A 21606-nucleotide genomic window follows, 5' to 3' on the forward strand; every position below is an offset into this window, starting at 1 on the left:
GGAAACAATGTCCTGCTATTTTAGCCACAGCATCCAGTTGCTATATATCAGTTACTTTTAACCAAATAAAGATAAAAAACAAACTTTTGAAGCCTCTAACTTAGTAGTTTAATTTAGTTTTTTGCTTCTTCCATAGATCGTATCCACAGCAATGCATGTGGAACGTGCCTACAGGTTTACAAGTTAGATACTTTTTCTCTGTGAAATGATGGCTACATGCTGCCCTTTACACAACTTGATTTTTCCCCTCCCTCCCTTTTTTCCCATCTTACAACAATTTTCTTAAATACAACCCAACTGTATAAGAACTCTCCAATTAGAAATTTGTTTGTGGAGGAGTAGTAGTAGTAGTAGTTCCCATACAGTGATTATTTAATTTATTTTTAAAACTGTGATTATCTTTCAGAACCTTTCATTCACAAAAGATGTGGTCAGATATTTTTATAGCTTTGCACATTGATCCCTTCTGTGCAAGAGTAAGATTAAGTTGTAGAAAGTGAGTGTACTATTTGTTCCTGGTGTTATATTTATGGATGCTACAATCATTTTCAGATTGTGGCTGATTGCTCGCAACAAACTTTATAAGAGAGGAATTTGTTGTGAGGCTGTTGTTAATGGACTAAAGAAAGTTTGCAAACACCACTTTTAAATATCAGGAAGCAATTCAACTTCAAAAGTCTACTTTTACAAACATACTCTGTAACCACTATCAAGTGTATGGCAGAGGTACTTTCTATTGTACTACTCATTAGAGTTTCTTTCCATTCCATTCACATTTGGGGCACAGGAGTAATGATTGCATAAATGCTATTGTGCATGCTGTAGTTAGTCTAGTCTTGTCTTCACAGTCCCTATGGAAGCAATATGTAGTGAGCTGTTGTTCATTCCCTGAGTCCACTTAATACAGGTTCTTGAACCTTTGTAAGCAAGCTTTTGTGGTCTAGTTGACAGCTATCTTAAAATGTCTGCCAGTTCAGGTGTTTCAACAATTTTGCGGTGCTCTCCCATGGATCAAACAAATGTGTGACTTCTTCATAATGAACCTGTTACTATTTGTACTGCCCTGCTTTGTATGTGTTGATTACCTCATATTATTCGTATTTGGTATGTGAAGAGGAGCTTGCAGGAAACATGACCTGTCAAAAATGAATTTTCACTCTGCAGTGGAGCGTGTGCTGTTATGAAACATCCTGGCAGATTAAAACTGTGCACCAAACGGGGACTCGACCTGTTGACCTTTGCCTTTTGCAGGCAAGTGCTGTAACAACCCATCCTTACAGCTTTACTTCCTACCTTCCAAACTTCATAGAAGTTTAAAATCCATAGTTTCTAATGTAAAATTTGTTTTGTGGTTGACTTTGTAGCTTATGTTTGTTCCCTCCAAATTTTAGCTTTTACTTTAATTTTTAATTTACACAATTAAGTGTTTGCTAATTACTGAAATGAATAATTGTATTGCTAAGTACTGTTTTTGTTTGATAGACTGTTCATTGAAAAGATACGACAACATCCTGATTTCAAGACAGTATCTGTGGCAGATCGAGCCATTAATGCCCAGAAACTGAGGGAAGTTTTACCAAGAGCTGAGAAACTTAAATCACGACTTTTAGAGCAGTACACTAAAGAATATCAGCGATATCTGGAAGATAAGGTTCGCATTTTAAAAATACTAATTTAATAAAAAGTAAGATTTGTATTATGATGTTACGTTGAATTCTTCTCTGTACTTACAGCGGCGCAGGGAAGAGAAGGAGAGGGAGCTTGAACGTAAGAGAAGGGAGTCTGAAGAAAAGAAGAAATTACTTCCTCCCAAAGTTGCTGAAAACTCAGAAATTAATACTGGGGATTTGATCTCACCAGTGATACTTGTTCCTCCACCTTCAACAGATGCGATATCATATCCTGAGAGTTTGGAACCAGTGAAACCACAAATACCCAAGCCTGACACTCTTGAATTGCCTGCACCAGGGTAGGTACTGATTGGAATTTTTTTTATTTCTCTTGAGGAAATCTTATTACTTCAAGATTTAAAAACAAATACAAAAAAATGTATCTTTAGTATGATACTGTTTCCTGTTTGATGCAGATATGAGGTTTGGTTTCTTAGATAAACTACCAAATCTTAACACGGAAGTCACAAATGAAGGATTGATATATTAATGGTAAATGAAAATGGAGCAGCTAACGATGTGATGTGTATGAGAAATAGATTGTGGAAGGAAATGTACCTTGTTGATAAAGAGATTGTAATGTAATCATGGAATTTGTAGTTCTAACTAGGAAAGCAAGGAAACACTTGGTCGGCTTTGAAAAAGATACAGTTTGTTTGATAACAGAGTGAAATCTACAAGAATACAATGAAAATAGACCACTTGTTTTAGACACATTTAACAACTGAGGGCCCAGAGGGTCATGCGTGGCGAAGATGCTAACCACGTCAGGTGCCACAGGTGTAGTGCTGCATGCTCACGGCAGACGTGTTGATTTGTTGGTGGTCGGTGACCAGGCTGCACCTGGTGGCCGCCTCAGGTAATTGTGGGGATGCTGTTTGAAAGTTGACATGCACTATGCTTGCCTAACTTATGTCCACTGTGGGTGGTAGATGTAGTAACTGGCAGGTTACTACACTCCTCCTTCCTTGCAGGGTTTTAAGACCAGGCATCGCCCTCCAAAATGCTGTGAGAGAAGAGACATCCGTGATGATGTAGGGGACAGTTGCCAAAGACACAAGACATTCTCGATCTGCATGGACCGGCACGTATGGATGAAAGTGAGTTGGACAAGGGCACCCCTCACGTCTGCAGACCTCAAGTTAACTGTTTAATATTTTTTTTGTGGGATTTAAAATTTTAAAAACCTCTCTCACACCGGCCTGATTTAGCTTCACTGATCAGGATAGTAAAAAACATGCATATATTAAGGGAATTTTCATTCACAAAGCCAGCTTATCACATTCACACAGTTCAATACTGTTCTATCCTGATTAAATTGAGCTTAACTTAAATTCTATAAGGCAGTGAAGCAATTTCGAAGTCTCGGTGCGACGAAAATTGTCAGTCGATCTCCTGAAAACATTTGTAATAATTATTAACTTTCAGTGATCACATGGGGGAAACCGGAGATCTGCTGGTAAGACCATGTTAGCTTATTTATTTGAAGTAACTGGATATCTTGAGCATACAAAACGGCAGGTTCGTCCAGTGTAAATCAGACGTTCCCCACTGATCCCGTGCAACACAGCGTAGTAAGCAGACACTGTCAATAATAATCAGTTAAATAATACGCGAACACACTTACTTTAGTTTAGTTCATGTATTAAATTCCTTCTCATACAGAATCTCATCAAGATGGCGACTAGCTCAACAATACATACATATACATCCTCCTTCTTTCACAGCTAATCGGCAAGCATTGCCTCATTCTTTTCATAAGTGAAAACAGATAGCAGAGAAGCTATTCCATGGAGTAAATGGACGCTCCAAGGAATAATAGGACTTGAAACTACGTTGCATTGATAATCATCGTATATTAAAGTTTAGGAATCGTTAAGATAAGAAGAGATATTTCGAGATATGTACTGAGTGATATAATTTATAAAATTTCTGAAAATATTGCGGAGAGACCGCTGCAAGAGACATTACATCTGGTGGACAGGATTGGTGACAGGGTGGTGTGAGCCATCCGGACTACGGAGCATATGACAAGGAGTACTGGCATGGGCAGCGATAATGGCAAACTGGAGAGGAGAGACTATGGCAATGGAACCAGGCTTCTGACCCACCAATGACGGTGGCTGCTCCATGCAGTGGGAGGTGCCAGCACCAGCTGCAGGAAGCATACCCACCATCAGTGCTGACGAAACCCCAACCGCCAGGATAGGCAGGCATGACCAGGCCTGCTTGACCCCCAGAGGGTCCAGTGCCAATGAAATACAAGGTGTTGGGCCCATGGGATGAGCAGAGGTCCCTGCATCCATCCAGGGATGCGACTGGTTCTTGTAGCATGCTACGAATCAGTCTTCAGTGTAAACCATGAAGAAGCGACAACTGTACTTCCTGTGGATGACGGTCAGAGTCCAGTGAAGGTGCTCTGAACCAGACTGGTGTACTGGGTGTGAACGTTGACAAAACTGGTGCCATTGGGGGATGCCTGCCCAGCAGGAAGAGAATGAACAGTGTCTGTGGCTGACGAACTCAATGGGACCTTGGCCTCAATTAACGTTCTATGACCACTTCCTAAGCCAGAAATCTTCTACGTACTTGGGAATCTGAATCTTAAAATGTTTGGACTGGGTATTCGACCTCATTATTAGTCTGAGAATGGAAATAAGGCGCCATGGCATGGTGACTGTCATTGTGGGTACAAAAATCCTTGAAAGATGCACCACAAACTAAGGACCATTTTCCAAAACTAGGGTGCAAGTCAAACCTGCTATGGAGAATATTTTTGACAGGGCCTTGACAATCGCGTATGCTGTCACAGATGGACAGTGAATGACATAAGGAAAATGAGAAGAAGCATCAGTTGCCCACAACCAGATAGTTTCTAAAAAATTCCAACGAAATCTGTATGAACTCTCCCAAGGTTGTGTAGGGGTTGGCCATGGCGAAAAAACAGGGTATGGTGTTGCCTGCTGAACTGAACACTTGTTGCAGGCCACGACAAAGTATTCCATCTTCTGATCGATGCCCAGCCAAAACAAACGGTGACACACCAGCAGTTGTGTGCGAGAGATCTCCCAGTGACCCTCATGTAATAAGTGGGGGACCTCCCACTGCAGAGCCACTGGAATTATAACATGAAGAGTAAACATTTCCATCAATGGGAGACTAATGCCATGCAAGAGCCGATGGCGCAGAGCGGAAAAAATTCCAAAGCATATCCGGTGCCTAGCCTGATGAATAGTCGGGCCACCCATGTTGTATCGTGTACAACCTACCAGAAGAAAGGATCCCCTGCCACAGCAGAGCAATACAGGAACCAGTGATGGTGAAGCTATCCACCATGTGCCTTGCATCTCTGCATCCAGTTGAAAACAAAGCAGTTCCTTCTGCTTGAACATGAGGTCAGTGAAAAATCTCCCAGATAACTGAGAACAGGAAACACTCTCACTTAATATGTTTATTAACACACAATTTGAAGAAAACTGATCTGGTGCTTGAATCAAAAAAGGAAACAAAAAAAGTCTTTTTGAATATTTAACAAAAAGTTAACTACTTCTTAAAATGTCCAGGTTCAAAGAACGAAATTTGTGAGTTCCTAGAAGGATATTCAAACAACACTCAGAACAAAGGAAAACAGGCAAACTTACTACCATGGAGCATGTCTTGCAATGGTTCTGAGCTCAAGTCTGTTTCAAGCATAAGTTATGAAAAATTGTCTAAGTTTAATAGCCACCATTGAAGACATTTCCAAGTCTGAAAGTGTTATGCTGAGCAGGACCCATCCCCAGAAACCCAACATTGTAGGCAGATGGCAATGACGGTGAGCGATGGGCAGGTTAGCAGCAGCTGTGGTGACTTCAGAGATGAACATTAACCTCCAGCAGATGACTGAACTGCCGGTTGCAGACAGACATCTTCTTAAATCCTGGCTATGGATGACTACAACTTTCTTAGTGGAGGTTTCCCTTGTTGGTGGGTGCATACCTGCCAACTTTTGAAAAGGGGATGCTTTAAATGGGATACTTCATTGAAATCACATCTACTTACATCATAGGCCAATGATTCGTACATGAACCTAACAATCAAAAAGAAATCCACACCAAACAGCAGCATGCTTGGTGAATATTGGTTTGGAGCATACATAACAGAACTTCCTTGATAATTTCAGTAGACAGGCGATAATTGAAAAAGGCTTTACATATTAAAACTTGTTTAACATAACACAGGCAAGAAATAATATAATACACACTGCAGATCACATGCTAGTTTGACTTTAAAGTCATATTTATGGCCTTTTTAGCTTCCTGCAAAAAGTCTTGAGAAAATGTGGGGGACCAAAACTCCTGGTCTTCAAAACAGAAATAGACTCCAGAGATGCAGTGGGCATGGATGATCTGAACTCTGTTCTGTCATTGGCTCCATGAATTCTTGATATTTGTGTCCATCGGGAATCACTTGCAGCATCTTGATTTGCAGCCAAAGTGTCATCTACCTGAAGAGTTGCGAGCTGCCTCTGAAGTGCATTCACCACCTCATCGGTAGTTTCATTCTCTCCATTGCATAACATGATAGTAAACTTTTCCAAGAAAAAACGTATATCTCGCGAAGAGACCATGAGGATAAAATCAGAGAGATTAGAGCCCACACAGAGGCATACCGACAATCCTTCTTTCCACGAACAATACGAGATTGGAATAGAATGGAGAACAGGTAGAGGTACTCAAGGTACCCTCCGCCACACACTGTCAGGTGGCTTGCGGAGTATGGATGTAGATGTAGAATGGAAGAAAACTGTGCATCTGAAATTTTTTCTCACCTAAGAACTTGAGCATGCTTTAATACATCATACTAGAGTGGAAACTTGTTGATGATGTAGTCACAGGCAGTGCAAAAGTAGTTTCTCACTGATGAAATGAAAGGGATTTATCTGTATTCTGGAGATCACTCACTATGTTTGAAGTCTGAATGCTGATAGCTAATTCAACATCACTTCTTCGATTGTGAATCAGGTTGAACTCAGCTTTTTACAATTTTGGGCATAATAAACTTGGTGAACAATTGCTAATGGTTCTAATAAAAAGTGGTCTTTGGGGGTAGAAGTCTGAAGGGCAACATTTGAGTTTGTTAAATTAGGAGTAGTCACATGAAGGAAAGTGCAAAAGGCCTTGTTCAAGTTTAAGGACAGGAACAAAATCAATTTTTCCTCATGTGTTTTAGCAGAAGTTTTACTTTTTAGGAAGAGTTTGTCACATTTGGAGGTATATGCTTTTGTTTTAGTAGCAGAATTAAGAATTCTCTTCTTCTGATACTCTTTTGATCCAATTTGTTCAACTCTAGGTATTCTGAAAGATGTCAAACTTGTGGAAATGTTTTGGGTACATAATATTACTTCCTCCTTGAAAAAAGAAAGTATCAGATCCCACTGGTCCGGTAGTCTATCCAATCTTCTGCCTGGAGATAAAAACCTAGTACATACATGCTTTAGAATTTTCTTTGCCTCTTCATTGTGAAAGTTCTGAAATTACTGAAAGTGTTCTTTTTGTGTGACCCTCTTCTCTAAGAAATATATCAACAAGTGTCTCATCCACTTTAGGTCCTAATCTTCCAGCACTTTTTTCAGTTGATAGATTAATCAGGTGGCAAATGCAGCTTATGAACTGGTTGAACTTCCTTCACAACTGCTGAAATCCCATTTTTGCATCCTATCATAACAGGAACATTGTCAGAGCAGAAAGCCATGCAGTTTTCAACTGGTACGTTACGAGAATTCAGCTGTGATAACTTCAGGTTACCTATTTTTTGCCCTATTGAGTCACCTTCTAACGCTGGTACAGATAGCACAGTGCTCACTACTTCTTCCTGCAGTATACCATGGAATGTAAAGGTACGTTGTCCAAGACGCGACGCACACCAGCGACTGCGACGGGTCGCTACGTGACGTCAGAAGTTGTCCGCTGGCGCATGCGCAGTTCGAGTTTGGGATGCGACGCGCGACTGTTGCGGCAGCTGTCGCAGCACTGCACCAGTGAGCAGTGTTGCGACGGAAGTCGCACGACACAAAGACGTACGGCTGCGAGAAGATGTCGAGCCAGTCAAGGAAAACTGAAATGAGCCACTCACAGGATGTGATGCTCTGTGAGCTGGTCTCGCAACAGCCTTGCCTTTACGATTTGAAGAACCCTAAATATAGAGACACTATGTTCAGAGACAGAATTTGGGAAGAAATTGGTGCACAGTTGAAACTGGCAGGTGAGTGAAATATATAATATTTTCCCATTAATGCAAATTTTTCAGGCCTGTTATGAAAATCAGTATAATCCATGCAGATGTAGAATTAGAATGATGAAAATGAACTTGAAGGTCAATTTTCGCATTAATCTTTTTTGTGACGATAAAAATTGAAAACGGCAAATACATTATAAAATGAACAATCTAGCGTACAACGAGAAAGTTACATTTTACAATACCTTCACTTTGAAAGTAAATGGTAGATTGGTGTCTTGATGATACCTTCTAGTTGTGAAAAACCACCGCCAGATTGTTGTACAGCTTTCTGTAATCAATAGATGTTCGTTTTTGAGGAAGGCGTTTCTCAACAGATTGCGCAAACAGTATGCTGCAATAAGTAATTTTTCACATTCACTTCAATTCATTGGTAGAAGATGGTGCTCAAAAAACTTGTGCCAAAAGTGCACTACTGTTTTACAAGGCCCTTCTGGTCTGACACAGTTCACAATTGAAATTCGTCTTTTGTAAATCCTGGAGTCATCTTTTGAGTGCAGCTTGGCAAGATTAAATGGATTAAATGTTGATGTCATCCATAACGATGTATGCTGTCAGAATACAAGAATATGGAAGTTCATTTCGATGGGAATAAAGATTCAGTCGGCTATGAAAGTTGCCTTAGCTTGTTCCAAAAGTTTCTGCATGGGAGAAACTGACAAGTATAATTTGGGGAAATTTTGTGAACAAGCACGGACATTATTTCTTCCACATTTCTGCCAGTGTATACTGTAGACGTTCAGAATCAAAATTCTAGAGATGTTTAAGGTGTAACCCTATCTTGTTGTCAAGAACTTGAAACAATGCAATGAAGCTAGCGTGCGCTTATTGTTAATAAGCTTATCTTTCATTGGAATTTTAGGTGAAATGTGCAAAAACAGATGGAGGAATATTCGGGACTCGTATCAGAGAAATAAACGAGAAAGAAAGCTTGGAACAGGTTCAGATGCCTCAGCAAAACCAAGAAAATGGGTTCTGCTTGATCACTTGGCTTTAAGAAACCTACGTTTCGTGGCATTTTAAATGAAATTGTCAAGAGCATATGGAGAAATATTAGTAACTCATACCGGAGGAATGACATAAAATGGTTTCATTAGGTCCAAATGTGTCAGCGAAACAAAACAAATGCATTCTCTATCGTGTGATGACCACACGATTCTCGTTGCGCGTCGACAGAACTGGCGGCTAGTCGCGACGCTCCCGGAGATATATGAGCCCAAATCTCGGAAACGGAGATCGATATCAATCTGATCTCAACTTAAAAAATAATTTCGATATGTTAGCTTCTTTTCATCGGCAACGATGCATGACCTAACGTGAACCATTCGTAAAGTAGCCAGCGACCACATTTTTCACTGTACACAATTCAAATTTTATGCAGTAGGTTACTTGTAAATTAAGTATCGGGATAACTGTGACGAATATCGGAAAAATAGACACCTCATTATCAAGCTGTGATGTGAAACTGTAAGATACGCAAACATCAATTTTTTGTGCCTTTTACTTTCCTCACAATTGATAGAGAAGTAATATACAGCGAAAAAAACACGCAAAACCGGAAGAGATACTTTTCAATTTTTTAAAGTAAAAGGAGAATCTGTATCGAAAAACTAACTCTGGGAGCCGATGTAACTTTGTTGCATGAACATACAGTATTTTTTACAGCAAGAAAATCGGAATTCTTATTTTTCTTATGTATTTGAATCCGCCGCCGCCGACCGGAGCTTGGGAAACGGCGACGACTCCAGTCGTGTTGCGGCCGTGTCGCCGTCTGCCAGGGTGGGGAAAGAGGAGGGGGCAGCGTCGCAGTCGCAGCCAAGTGTCGCGTCTTGCACAACGTAACTTAACAACAGTACGATGCAACTCGACATTTGTATCATTGCTTCCATCCATTGCCAAAGAAAATGGTCCATTCTGAAAGCATTTTACTACTTCATATGATGCATTTTTTGCCATTTTATTAACAATGCTTGTCATTTTCATGTGACAACAGCTGTATTTCTTTGCAGCTGCTGATGTGGGAAACATGTAAAACACCGACATGATAAGGTGCACTTAAAGGCACGTTGTGTTCCACCAGAAAGGAATTAAACAAGACACTTGACCCTAATTACGTCACTGTCATTGTTTCCAGGCTTGGCAAAAAAGCTGTTGATTTTCTTGTTATATTCGTTCGATTTAACATAACTTACATTTTTACTGCACATTACTTAAATAATTCCTTCCACCTTGAGCAATATCACAACCACATACTGTGCAAAAGCCAAATTTTTCTCCCTTTCTTGATTTTATTATGCACAGAAAATCAGCAGAACATGATTCTTTAAATGTCTGGAAGTACTGTTTCTTATTGGATTTATTCATGAATCCTGCAGTCCAAGAACAAATTTCTCGATGTGTACAGAAACATTGAAAGGCACCTGGATCACTGCACATCACCTAAAATTACAATGTAAATGCCCAAGACAGTCAAATACTTCATTGAAACATGTCAAAGCACACAACGTCTTAAACCATTAAATGAAGACAATGCCCACCTCGTGAACAAAGAATATGCACGTGGTAAAAAACATACACTTGTGGAACGAATGTAATTAGCCCACACGTGGTCAAAGAAAATGGGTTAAATCACAACAAGCAGAGTGGCACAATTTACTGAGTGGATCCTGTCAACATGTGATTATCTCTCATTTAATTCTTTGTTGACTCCCTGGATTTTGATGATGGTTTCAACCTATCAGACATGGACTGTCACTTGCTACCTGTGCTCGTGTTTTGACAGAGTTTTGGAGACATTTTACTGATCATGTGTGGTTTGGATCAGATGCCCATCTGCCGGTTCACCAATGGTTTTCCTGAAGAGTGATATGTTTTTATGCCCACTTGCACCTTGGGAGTTGTGGCACATGAAGTATTAGTTTTATATGACGTGAAGATATACCTCCAGGATATGAAACCAGTCATCACACTGGGAAACAGCTATTGCGAACGTGGACTTTCACTCAGTTTAAGATAAACTATCTTTGACTTTAAACTGTTTGATTGTTCTTTACATTATGTACAAGTACTTTAGCTGTGGTTGCCTGACCTATAAAGTTATTTTAAGACTTAACTGTGATGAACCAACCGTGAAGCTTAGTCACCCAAACTTGACACAGTTGCTGCTGCTGTTTACAACATTGGTAGAATTCAACACGCGCAATGACCACATGTGAGTGCTTGTGGCGATAGGAGTAAAGCTGACTATACACCATCAAAAGAAACTGATACTTCTTCTTGCCAAAAACCTAACTGGCACAGTAAGTGATACAAATGAGGGGGTATCCATGATCTGTGTCGACAACCCAGAATACCGCGAAATGTAGGCGATACTGCCACTTGTAAATGTCCCAGTCTTCCATGGATTGATCTTTTTTTTTGGGGGGGGGGGGGGGGGGGCGCGCAGTGGTTGGTGAACAACTGACACACCTGAGCCTGGGTCAACACAGCCAACAACCATTCCAACACAGCCATATGCACATGCTGTTATCATAGAAGTGGCTGGGGTAAAGCCTCCATGGAAGAGCCAAATGGTGAAAAATCACAGAATTCAAAACACACAAATATTTGGCCCTCAACATCACACTTGTGTTCTAACTAGAAACACAAGGGAACACAAGACCTTTGAAAAAGGTACAATTTATTGGGTCATGGAGTGACATCAACAAGAATACATGTCTGAAACACATTATCAATTGGGGGGGTCTCAGAGGCCGATGCATACCATTATGAAGAAGCTATACATGTCAGGTGCTACTTGTGTAGTTCTGCACATGCATGATGGACCTGGTGATGGTTGTCAGTGACAAGGCTGCAGTTGGTGGCCACCTCGGGTAATTACAAGTGCACTGTTTGAATAGACGCTGTGACTTGTGTCTGTTGTGGGCAGTAGGTGTAGTAACTGGCAGGTTACTGCATTTGTAAACTGCTTAAGGTTGCCATGGTCCGGTTATACAAAATCAATTAGTGTCTATATTATTTGCTATTTATGTATACTTTTTACTAGTCATTTGACTTAAACTATCAGTAAAAGAATGACATGGTTTTGAAACTATATCTTTGCTTTCTTATAGTGCAATAATAATAAAAACAAGACACAGATAACATAAACACCACCATGTCGTCGTCTTCAGCCTGAAGATTGGTTTGACGCATTTCTCCACACAAGTCTGTTGTGTGCAAGCCTCCTCATTTTTGAATAATTATTGCTGTCTACATCAAACCGAACTAGCTTACTTTGTTCATCCCTCGGTCTCCCTCTCCTTAATCCATCCATTAACAAACTGATGATTCCTTGATGCCTCAGGAAGTGTCCTATCGACTGACATCTGGGTCATTCCATGTCAATTCAACCAGTTTGAGAAAATGTTCCAGCTGATAGTCTCAGATGTGACTGACATTCAGTACACTAATTCTACCATGTGTGGAACACTCGTGTACAAAGCGTTAGTTTCTCCTACCAATTAGTTCCAGAATTATGACTTGTGAAAGAAGGTGGCGTGACCCGGAAATTGCAGCCCGCATCTGGCAATCTATCTTCAGACCCAACTTCAGGTGTTAATAACTTTGGAACTATTCCACACAGTCTAGTGAAATTTTTACAGCCCAGTAACATACACTTAGAGAACACACTCTATGAATCAAAACACCAACAACATGTTTCTGAGGGAAAGTAAAAAATTCCAAAATGTGATTAAAAAAAGTGTAATACGTTAAAGGTACATATTGTAGGTGCCCTCTATGCCAAATATAATTCACTCAAAAAGGGTATAAATTTTTTGTGGTAAGCTTAATGTGGCCTAAACACACACAGGATTCATCTTGCCCATATCAGTCACACAAACAGAGTCACATGCACATGAAAATACAAAAATTTGAAAAATTACCTGAAAAACATGGATTTTTGAAGTGTTGTAGCACAAAAGGGACAAGTGATATCCATGCCAAATTTCAAACACTGCCTAAGTAGACCATAATATAACATGTGGCAAAATTTCAACTTGTTATTGCAAGGCATTTGTGTACAATAAAAGTTGTCAGAGATGTGTTTGGTTACATTTCTTTTAACACGATTTAGCAAGTAATAGTGATAGTGCAGACAGCTTGTTTCAGATCAAGCTGCAGCAATTAACAACAAAGGAAACAAGCAACAATTACAGGTTACTCATGTTTTTAAGATTCTAGTTCAGACTGGTCAGTACTGCTGTGGAAAGTCAGTATGGAGGCAGAAGAGTGTACTAGTGGTGCTTTTGTTCAAACAAGTTGCAGTATTGGTAGAGCACAAGTATCTGAATGTCATAAAACAACATATGGAACAAAATGTGGCATTCGCTTTGTACTGTATGATCTGGATGAATCGGACCAAGATTTGTTGCTATGGAGATCCAGGATACACCCTGTGGGCACAAGAAGTACAGTTCCAAGAAACTTTAGTGTTTGTTATCCTCATATGAAAGTGTTTCTGGATAAGTATTCTTTCCTGCAAAAAAGTTGTTTTGACCCATTTCGGATTCATAAGAAGACAGTGAAGTGTAGCCTCAGAGAAATTGATATAAAATTAGTGTTGAAAGTGAATCAGTGCATGGAATTTAACATGAAACCAGGACAAAAGTTATGTTCCAGATGCGTTACACTGCTAAAAAATGAAGAATATTCTGATAATTTACATGACAGTGATGAAGAGTATCTGCCACCTACAACCACAGAATACTTCAGTGACTGCTCTTGATTTGTCTCCCACAAGGACACACAAAGTTGGGAAAAGAGATAGGCCCGGCTATGGTAGAAGAAAACTACAAGAAGCTCAAATGGAATTAAAACACAAAATAGCTGACACATTAATGGTGGGAGAGGAAGCACTATCTACTCCAAAGGAACAGAAATCATGCCAGAAATGCTCCGATTTGGACAAAATTGTGCATGATTTGAAAGAAAAATGTGCCATATCCACACACCAGAAAAAGGTAGCTATTCTTACCCTTGCACCTTCCAGCTTGTCTGTTGACTACACTGCAAAGGAGTTCAATGTTTCTACATATATGGTAAAGCAAGCTAGGAAAATAAAAGCAACCCAAGGAGTGCTTCCACAACTTCACTAGGCTCAGGGTAAGCAATTTAGTTCAGAAATAAATGTGTTAGTGTCGGAGTTTATGAAAATAATGACTACAACCGAATAATCCCTGGAAAAAAAGACTATGTAATGGTGAAAATGGGAAATTGCGTGTACAGATGGAAAAAAAGACTGTTGCTATGCTACATATCAGAACTATATGTAGAATTCAAGGAAAAGTATCCCAATACAAAAAAGTAGGTTTATCATCTTTTTTCAATCTTCGGCCAAAATGGGTTGTGCCTGTAAGTGCAAGGGGCACACACAATGTTTGTGTATGTGAGACCCATCAAAATGCTAAGCTGATGTTTGCTGCTATAAAGGATTCTGGTCTGGATTACAAAGGTGCAATGAAGCTGCTAGTGTGTGACATCAGTTCCTACCAGTGCATGATACACAGGTATGAAAAGTTTCCTGGTAAGGCAAATCTTGCAGAAAGCATGAATAACAAACTGTTTGGTGAACTACTTATGGATGATGATGAACTTGTTTCTTATAAACTATGGACGCACATGGATTGCACAAGTCATGAAACAAAGCAAAGCACAGTGAAAGATTTTGTTGAAATGTGTTGTCAAAAAATGGACAAACTGACCACACAGCTTCACAGCAACAGCACAATCGACTTATCTCCAGTTTTGTAAGGATAATTTGAAGCAAGGTGAAATTATAAGATGAAATTATAGTAATACTAGACTTTTCTGAAAATTATGCATTTATAGTTCAAGAAGCCATCCAAGGAAATCATTGGGACAACAGTCGAGGAACTCTCCAGCCGTTTGTGATTTACTATAGAGGCGAATCAGGTGATGTGTGTGTCATGAACCTGTGCGTTTTTAGTGACTGTTTAATTCATGATGCCATTGCAGTTCATGCCCACATTCGCACTGTTGTGGCATATGTGAAAAACAAGCTGCCTCACATACATTTTGCGAAATACTTCTGTGATGGGGCAGCTAGTCAGTACAAAAACTGTAAAAATCTCAAAAATTTATGCATGCATTACCATGATTTTCAGATTCACGCATAATGGAATTTTTTCGCAACAAGTCATGGTAAAAATCTTTGTAATGGTATTGGTGCTACCATTAAGCACATGGCATCATGAGCTAGTCTGCTGCAACCTACAGAAGGTCACATTCTAACACCTCTTCAATTATTTACCTGGGTACAGAAAAATATCTCTGGCATACAATCATTCTGTGTTTTGAAAGATGAGGTGAAATCAGTCAAAGAGTTGCTAAAAAGCAGACTAGAACATGTTAAAACTGTTGCAGGCACAAGGAGCCATCATCACTTCTCTCCGGCGGACTCTGATAATGTGCAGATGAGCAGACTGTCCGGTTATAACGATAGGTTCATGCACAACGTGTCTTCACAGTGTGTCTGACTCAGAATTCAGAAGCAAAAGCGTCAGGATACAACTATATTGCTATGTTATTGCTGTTTATGATGACAAATGGTACTTAGGATGTGTTGCAGAGTGCTGTGAAGCAGAAGGTGATGTATTTGTGAACTTCATGGCACCAGCAAGATCATTTCATTGGCCACGTTTGGCAGACAGGTGTTGGATTTCTTTTGAACATATTCTTATGGCAGTTCCAGTTCCTACCACAGTATCAGGAAGACAGTACAATTTGCCACTCAATGTACAGAGTACAGTAGCTAAAGTATGGGAGAATTTCTGTTCGAAGCACAATCAACTGGTATTTAGCAGTTAAGGTGCAGTAAACGTTAATGATAGGTTGTGTTAATCTGTCTATATGTTGTTGCTTAGTGTTTAAACAGTTGTGGGAGAGGATAAAAAGAGGCAGAACAGTTTACAATATGTTTCTACAAAATTGTATATTCGGAACAATGGCCACATCACCAAATACATCTGTCAACTCCCATTGTACACATATGTCTTGCAATAACATGCTGAAAGTTTGAGATATATATCATTATGGTCTACTTATGCAGTGTGTGAAATTTGGCTTGGATACCACTTGTCCCTTCTGTGCTACCACACTTCGAAAATTCAGGTTTTTCAGGTAATTTTTCAAATTTTTGTATTTTCGTGTGCATGTAACTCAGTTTTTGTGACTGATATGGGCATGATGAGTTCTGTGTGTGTTTAGGCCACATTAAGCTTACCACAAAAAAATTTATACCCTTTTTGAGTGAATTATATATGGCATAGAGGGCACCTACAATATGTACCTTTTAACGTATTACAATTTTTTAATCACACTTTGGAATTTTTTATTTTCCCTCAGAAATATGTTGTTGGTGTTTTGATTCATGGAGTGTATTCTCTAAATGGGTGTTACTAGGTTGTAAAAATTTCACTGGACTGTGTGGAATAGTTCCAAAGTTATTAACACCTGAAGTTGGGTCTGAAGATAGATTGCCAGATGCGGGTTGCAATTTCCGGGTCACGCCACCTTCTTTCACAAGTCATAATTCTGGAACTAATTGGCAGGGGAAACTAATACTTTGTACACGAGTGTTCCACACATGGTAGAATTAGTGTACTGAATTTTAGTCAAATCTGAGACTTATGAGCTGGAGCCCCTGGTTGAACTGACATGGAATAACCCATCTTTCTTTAGACAGGTTGTACCATAAATTTCATTTCATATCCTCTGTATGTTGATCATTAACAGTGTCACACTAGGAAGAAAGCTGTTGTCATATACAAAAATAGTTAATATTGTAAATTTGATGAAACAAAAATTTCATTTGAATTGCTCCTTTGAAATAATCAAGCAGTATCACCATTTAAAACACTGAGGGAAAGAAGACAAAGGCTTTAAAAACTATATTAACTGGAAAAAATACTGAATATTTTGATGTATCATCATCATCATCATCATCATCATCATCAGCCATTTGACATCCGCTGACAGATGAAGGCCACCAGTAAGCTTTTCCATGCTTTGTAGCCTTTAGCTGTATCCATCCATGTTGCTCCTCAGCTGTTTCTAATGTCATCCACCCACCTCCCCTTAGGTCATCATCTCACTGTTTTTATGTCTTTGTATCTATCAAAGATCATCTTCAATCCATCTAACTTCTATCTGTCTTCATGTCTCATCTGCTTTAATTTCATTTTCATTACAGACATAAATACATATCCAACTACTGTCTGTTCCCTAATCCATTTGCTTGGTTCCCTGCTTTTTCCTAGCAATCCCCAGCATGCCTTAGTACAGTATTGAGATGCAGCACTCCATTATTCCCTGTGGAGACCTCAGCTTGTAAGTGGTCTCCATGTTCAAAATCTAAGTTTAATTGTCACAAGTCGAAACTGGTAATACACTCCAATTATAAGCTCTCCTTCAGGAGCTATTGGAAGATTTCTTTTGAAAATCCAATGTACTTCCATATAAATAAGTATAGGCAATTTTTGTCCATGTGTTTCTTTCGTATGGTGTGTGTCTGGCTGTTTTCTGTACAGCCCTAAACACAAAATCTCATCAACTTGTGCTGTGACTTCGTTGTTTATTTGTACTGTTTCCCTTTCCTATTTATTGTGTGTTATTTTAGTCTTATTTCTTATTTGTTTCAGGCCTACTTTCAAACTTGCTCCATTGAGTACTTCAATTTTTTATTGACATTTATCTGTACAAGTGGCATATAATACAGTGTCGTCACACAAACAAAAGTTGTTCGGATATTCCCATTAACACACACTGACTTCATTTCTCCCAGTTCAAAAGTCTGAAAATTTCTCTATAGCTGCTAAGGTATTTTTGATGAAATCATCATGCCTGATTCCTGTGTCAGTTTGAAGTTTCCCACTGCTTTGATGAGGTCTCCTGGAAGTTGTGCCACAGATTTTTATATTGTTCACTATACTAATATATTTATTCATTACTTTGATTCTCTGGTGCTGTTATTACAAATTTGTAGACTCTAGTCAAATTCTAACACACAGCCAATTAGTTCTAGATGGACATATTTCATATTCATTGCTCTGCTCTGTAATTTTAGTCACAACTGGTTTCTGTTTTGTCTTCTTCATAATCTTATTTTTTCGAATAGTGTGCTGTTATGTGCTGAATTTTGGTACTCAGCCTACTGAAATAAAATTATCCATAATATCTTTGTGCTTTCCTGTTTAGAAGTACGCAGACTAATTTGAAATATTTAACTGATACAATATTGTTGCTATTTTTTTCTTATTTTCAGAGTACCATCAAGACCAACTTTTGACAGATCAGCAAAGCCTCTGAGTTTGCTGAGTCCATCAATACACAGCAAACCAGGTCTAAGAGATGTTGTCATACCTTCTAAGCTTATGGGCAAATTCATGGCATTAGCTCAACGGAATACAGAACATAATGTTGAGACATGTGGTATTTTGGCTGGCAAATTGGTAAGTTCAAATTATATATAGTTTCACTCCATTAGAAAAGAATGACCTGATTTAAAAACTTCATATTTATTGACAGAAACATACTAGAAAACAGAGACAAATTATGAAGCACTTACGAAGTCTTAGAACTTTTAGTTATGATATTACAATTGGTCTCTTTGTCCACCTCCAACAACACAGACAACATATAGATGATAAGTGAATTCGTCATACAGACCATGTAATCTCTTTGTGTTGACAGAAGTCTTTGCTGCTCTTATCCTGTTTGTCAGCTCATCTATGCTTTGTGGTAAAGGGAGGATGAAAGCACTTTTCTTCACATATCCCCACACTAAAAAATTGCACTGGGTCATGTCTGGAGATCCTGGAGGCCAAGAATGTAGAACAGTGTCTCGGGGTCCCGTGCACCTTATTCAGCATTTAGGCAGCGTGTAGTTGAATTGTCATACAATATCGTGCAAATGCTGAGGAGTTCCAGCCTCTTGGAATATGAAGCCATTGAGAGACCTTTTCAAGTTCTGGGAAAAGCCAAGTCTGATGTTCACTTTAGTGAGTCTCTTTCATGCTCGACAATTGTGTGAGGGTTCTTAAGTCCTCATATGTATGTTGGTTCACTTTGCTGCTATTATGAAACATAACTTCATCACTGAAAACTAACTGTGATAAAATCTATCTTCTTCCATGTCTTCCAGACTAACAAAGCTGAAGTCAACACATTTCCTTTTATCATCAACCCAAAGAGCTTGCAGTAGTTGTAGTCTGTATGATTTGTAGACCAAATGTAGCTTTAGCACTTGTTGTATGAGGCATTGCAGGTTCACTACTCCTGTAGCAAGTAGACTTTCATGGCCGCTGCACAAACATTTACCGAATTCCTTCCACCATTTCATTAGAAGTACACAGTCAGTAACACATTGACAGATTGGAGAATGTGAAATGGTACTCACCGGGTTTTGTCATTGCAAATCTTCAGTGGCACTTGATAAAATGTAGTCCCACACTCTCAAATTTCTGTAATGGTGGTCTCTCAGTTCAGTAACAGACACAACACCATTGGTTAAGTTTGAGATATTTCACTCTTATTTGGCAATGATTAGCTCACAATAGAGCTTTTCATAGTCCTAAAAATTGGTCAGCAAGAAAAATCATCAGTAATACTCATCTGATCAGTCCACTTTCCTTCACACTAATACTTCTAAACAGAGTTGGTTACTGCCCATAGTAGGTTCTAAACAGTGGTAATTTGTCCAAAATATATTTCCGTATCAAAGTTGGACAACAGCTGTGACAGCAGCCTCTTTTTAAGACTTTTTGTAAGGTCACTTTCTTTTCTGTCTCTCTAGTAAAAATTTTGCACCTGTTTTTAAACTAACTTTCCAATGAACCATAGACTTGAAATTTTAAAAATAGCACAAAACTGGATGAGAATGCAATATTAACTCACTTTCTTGTCTGTCTAATCCACCTAGCTCCCATGGGCATTGGACAGGGATGGAGGTGAAAAGGTTTTCACTTTTGAGTTACTTATTTGAACTTTGTTATTCTGCCAGCTGTCTCCATTGTCCTTTTTCCTCTTATTGTTGTCCTCCTGTCCACGTTCAGCTAATTGCTGTTGACAGTCTGGCGGGTTGGCCAGCCTCTGCTCGTTCTCCGAGTCATTTCGGAACCTTCTCAAATTCTTGTCACAGTAGTTTCCAAAAATAAAAATTGGTTGAAAAATTGTACACACACAAGACTAAAAATCAGAAAATCGTTATTTAAATAAAAATAATTTTTAATGTTTTGGAAAAAAAAAGAAAAAAACACCCAATCAGATGTAGTGTTCAAATGGCGAAATTTTGGATGTCATATGGAATTTAATGATGTATTTATATTGTTTGTAGATTGCTGTCTGTCGGCTGTATATGTATGTTATGTTCTGGACATGAGTAAATAAATAAATAAATAAATAAAAATTTTGTAATGTAACACATTAAATTGGATAAAAAAAAGTATGTAATAATTTCCACTAGGCTGTTACAAATTGCTAACCCTGTACTAAAAGTTCTGAAAATTTGTGATTGTGTGTGTTTTTTATTTTAGCTATGAAAATGCTTGTAGGATATACAACAAATAATATTAGGTGTGCACAATACAGCGAGCCAGGGTGTCTGCCCTGGGCGGCAATTTCATGAGGGGAGGGGGGCACCAAATTCATATTCTTGAGGAAAAAAACATTGCTTCATAAGCGTCTAGCATCCAGCGAACTTTGTTCTAGCGATTATTCATAAGATTTTGAAATGCATCCCTGTTGATTTTTTGACATTTTTGAACACATTCCTAGTTGATTTCTTACTGAATAATAAGTTGGTTTTTGAATGGGTGCATAGTGTACACAATGTTTCTGCCAGAGGAATCCTGGTTGCATTAGAAATAAACTTCCCTGCAGACAAAACAGGACAGGGCTATACAAGCTGAGTGGACTGAAGCCGAACGGGTGAAAGCCAATTGCTGTTTGTTATGTGGATGACTGAGTTTGCGAATTATCAGCTTTGTTATAATTACTCGCGAAATCCATAGATTCAGACTATCAGAGTGGAAATAAACAACGAACAGGAATAACATACAAGAAATATCATAGATCTGGGGCAGATGTGCAGAGCAGTCTGAATTGTAGTGGGGAGGTGGGTAGTCTCCACGTGACCCATGTTTACATTTAGTGATTTTGATATTGCCTCTTCATTTACTGCTCTCACGTCAAATAAAAACAAAATGATTTCTGTGGCCGGGAACTATCAAGTGAATTAAAATACATTCACATAATTATGAAGGACTAAAATGTTATTAGTTTCAGATATTATTTTACTTTCACCTTTGTGAGAGTCAAGCATTAATTGCCGTGCAGAAAAATGAAGTTATTTTTGTCAGTTTGCTAAAGAAATTTGGCTTTTATTAATCTTTTCCGCTGAGGCAGTCAATTTATTTGAATCGGAAGTGTTTAATTCCACACTATTGGCTAGTTTCAACTGTTCACTGCATTTCAAGTGCACATTTTCATCTTCTAGCATGTATGGCATTATGCCATAATAAAGAACCAAACATGAGATGATACAGTACTAGTACGCCAAGAAAATTTACATCCTGAAAACCACATTGGAAAGCTTAATATC

The 21606-nt window shown here is 38.8% G+C and overlaps 1 protein-coding gene across 2 annotated transcripts in view; it reads left to right on the plus strand.

Annotated features, from left to right (window-relative positions):
* The window catches only part of LOC124781075 (STAM-binding protein-like A), a 76027-nt gene that overhangs the window by 6063 nt on the left and 48358 nt on the right, over positions 1–21606 (plus strand). For both annotated transcript variants that reach the window (XM_047253828.1, XM_047253829.1), the window contains 3 exons: positions 1483–1651; positions 1734–1969; positions 18271–18457. In XM_047253828.1, the coding sequence (XP_047109784.1) occupies positions 1483–1651; positions 1734–1969; positions 18271–18457 (592 nt within the window). The remainder of the gene's footprint in view (positions 1–1482; positions 1652–1733; positions 1970–18270; positions 18458–21606) is intronic.

Source organism: Schistocerca piceifrons, chromosome 1 (genome assembly GCF_021461385.2).
Source record: "Schistocerca piceifrons isolate TAMUIC-IGC-003096 chromosome 1, iqSchPice1.1, whole genome shotgun sequence".
Classification (NCBI taxonomy): Eukaryota; Metazoa; Arthropoda; class Insecta; order Orthoptera; family Acrididae; genus Schistocerca; species Schistocerca piceifrons.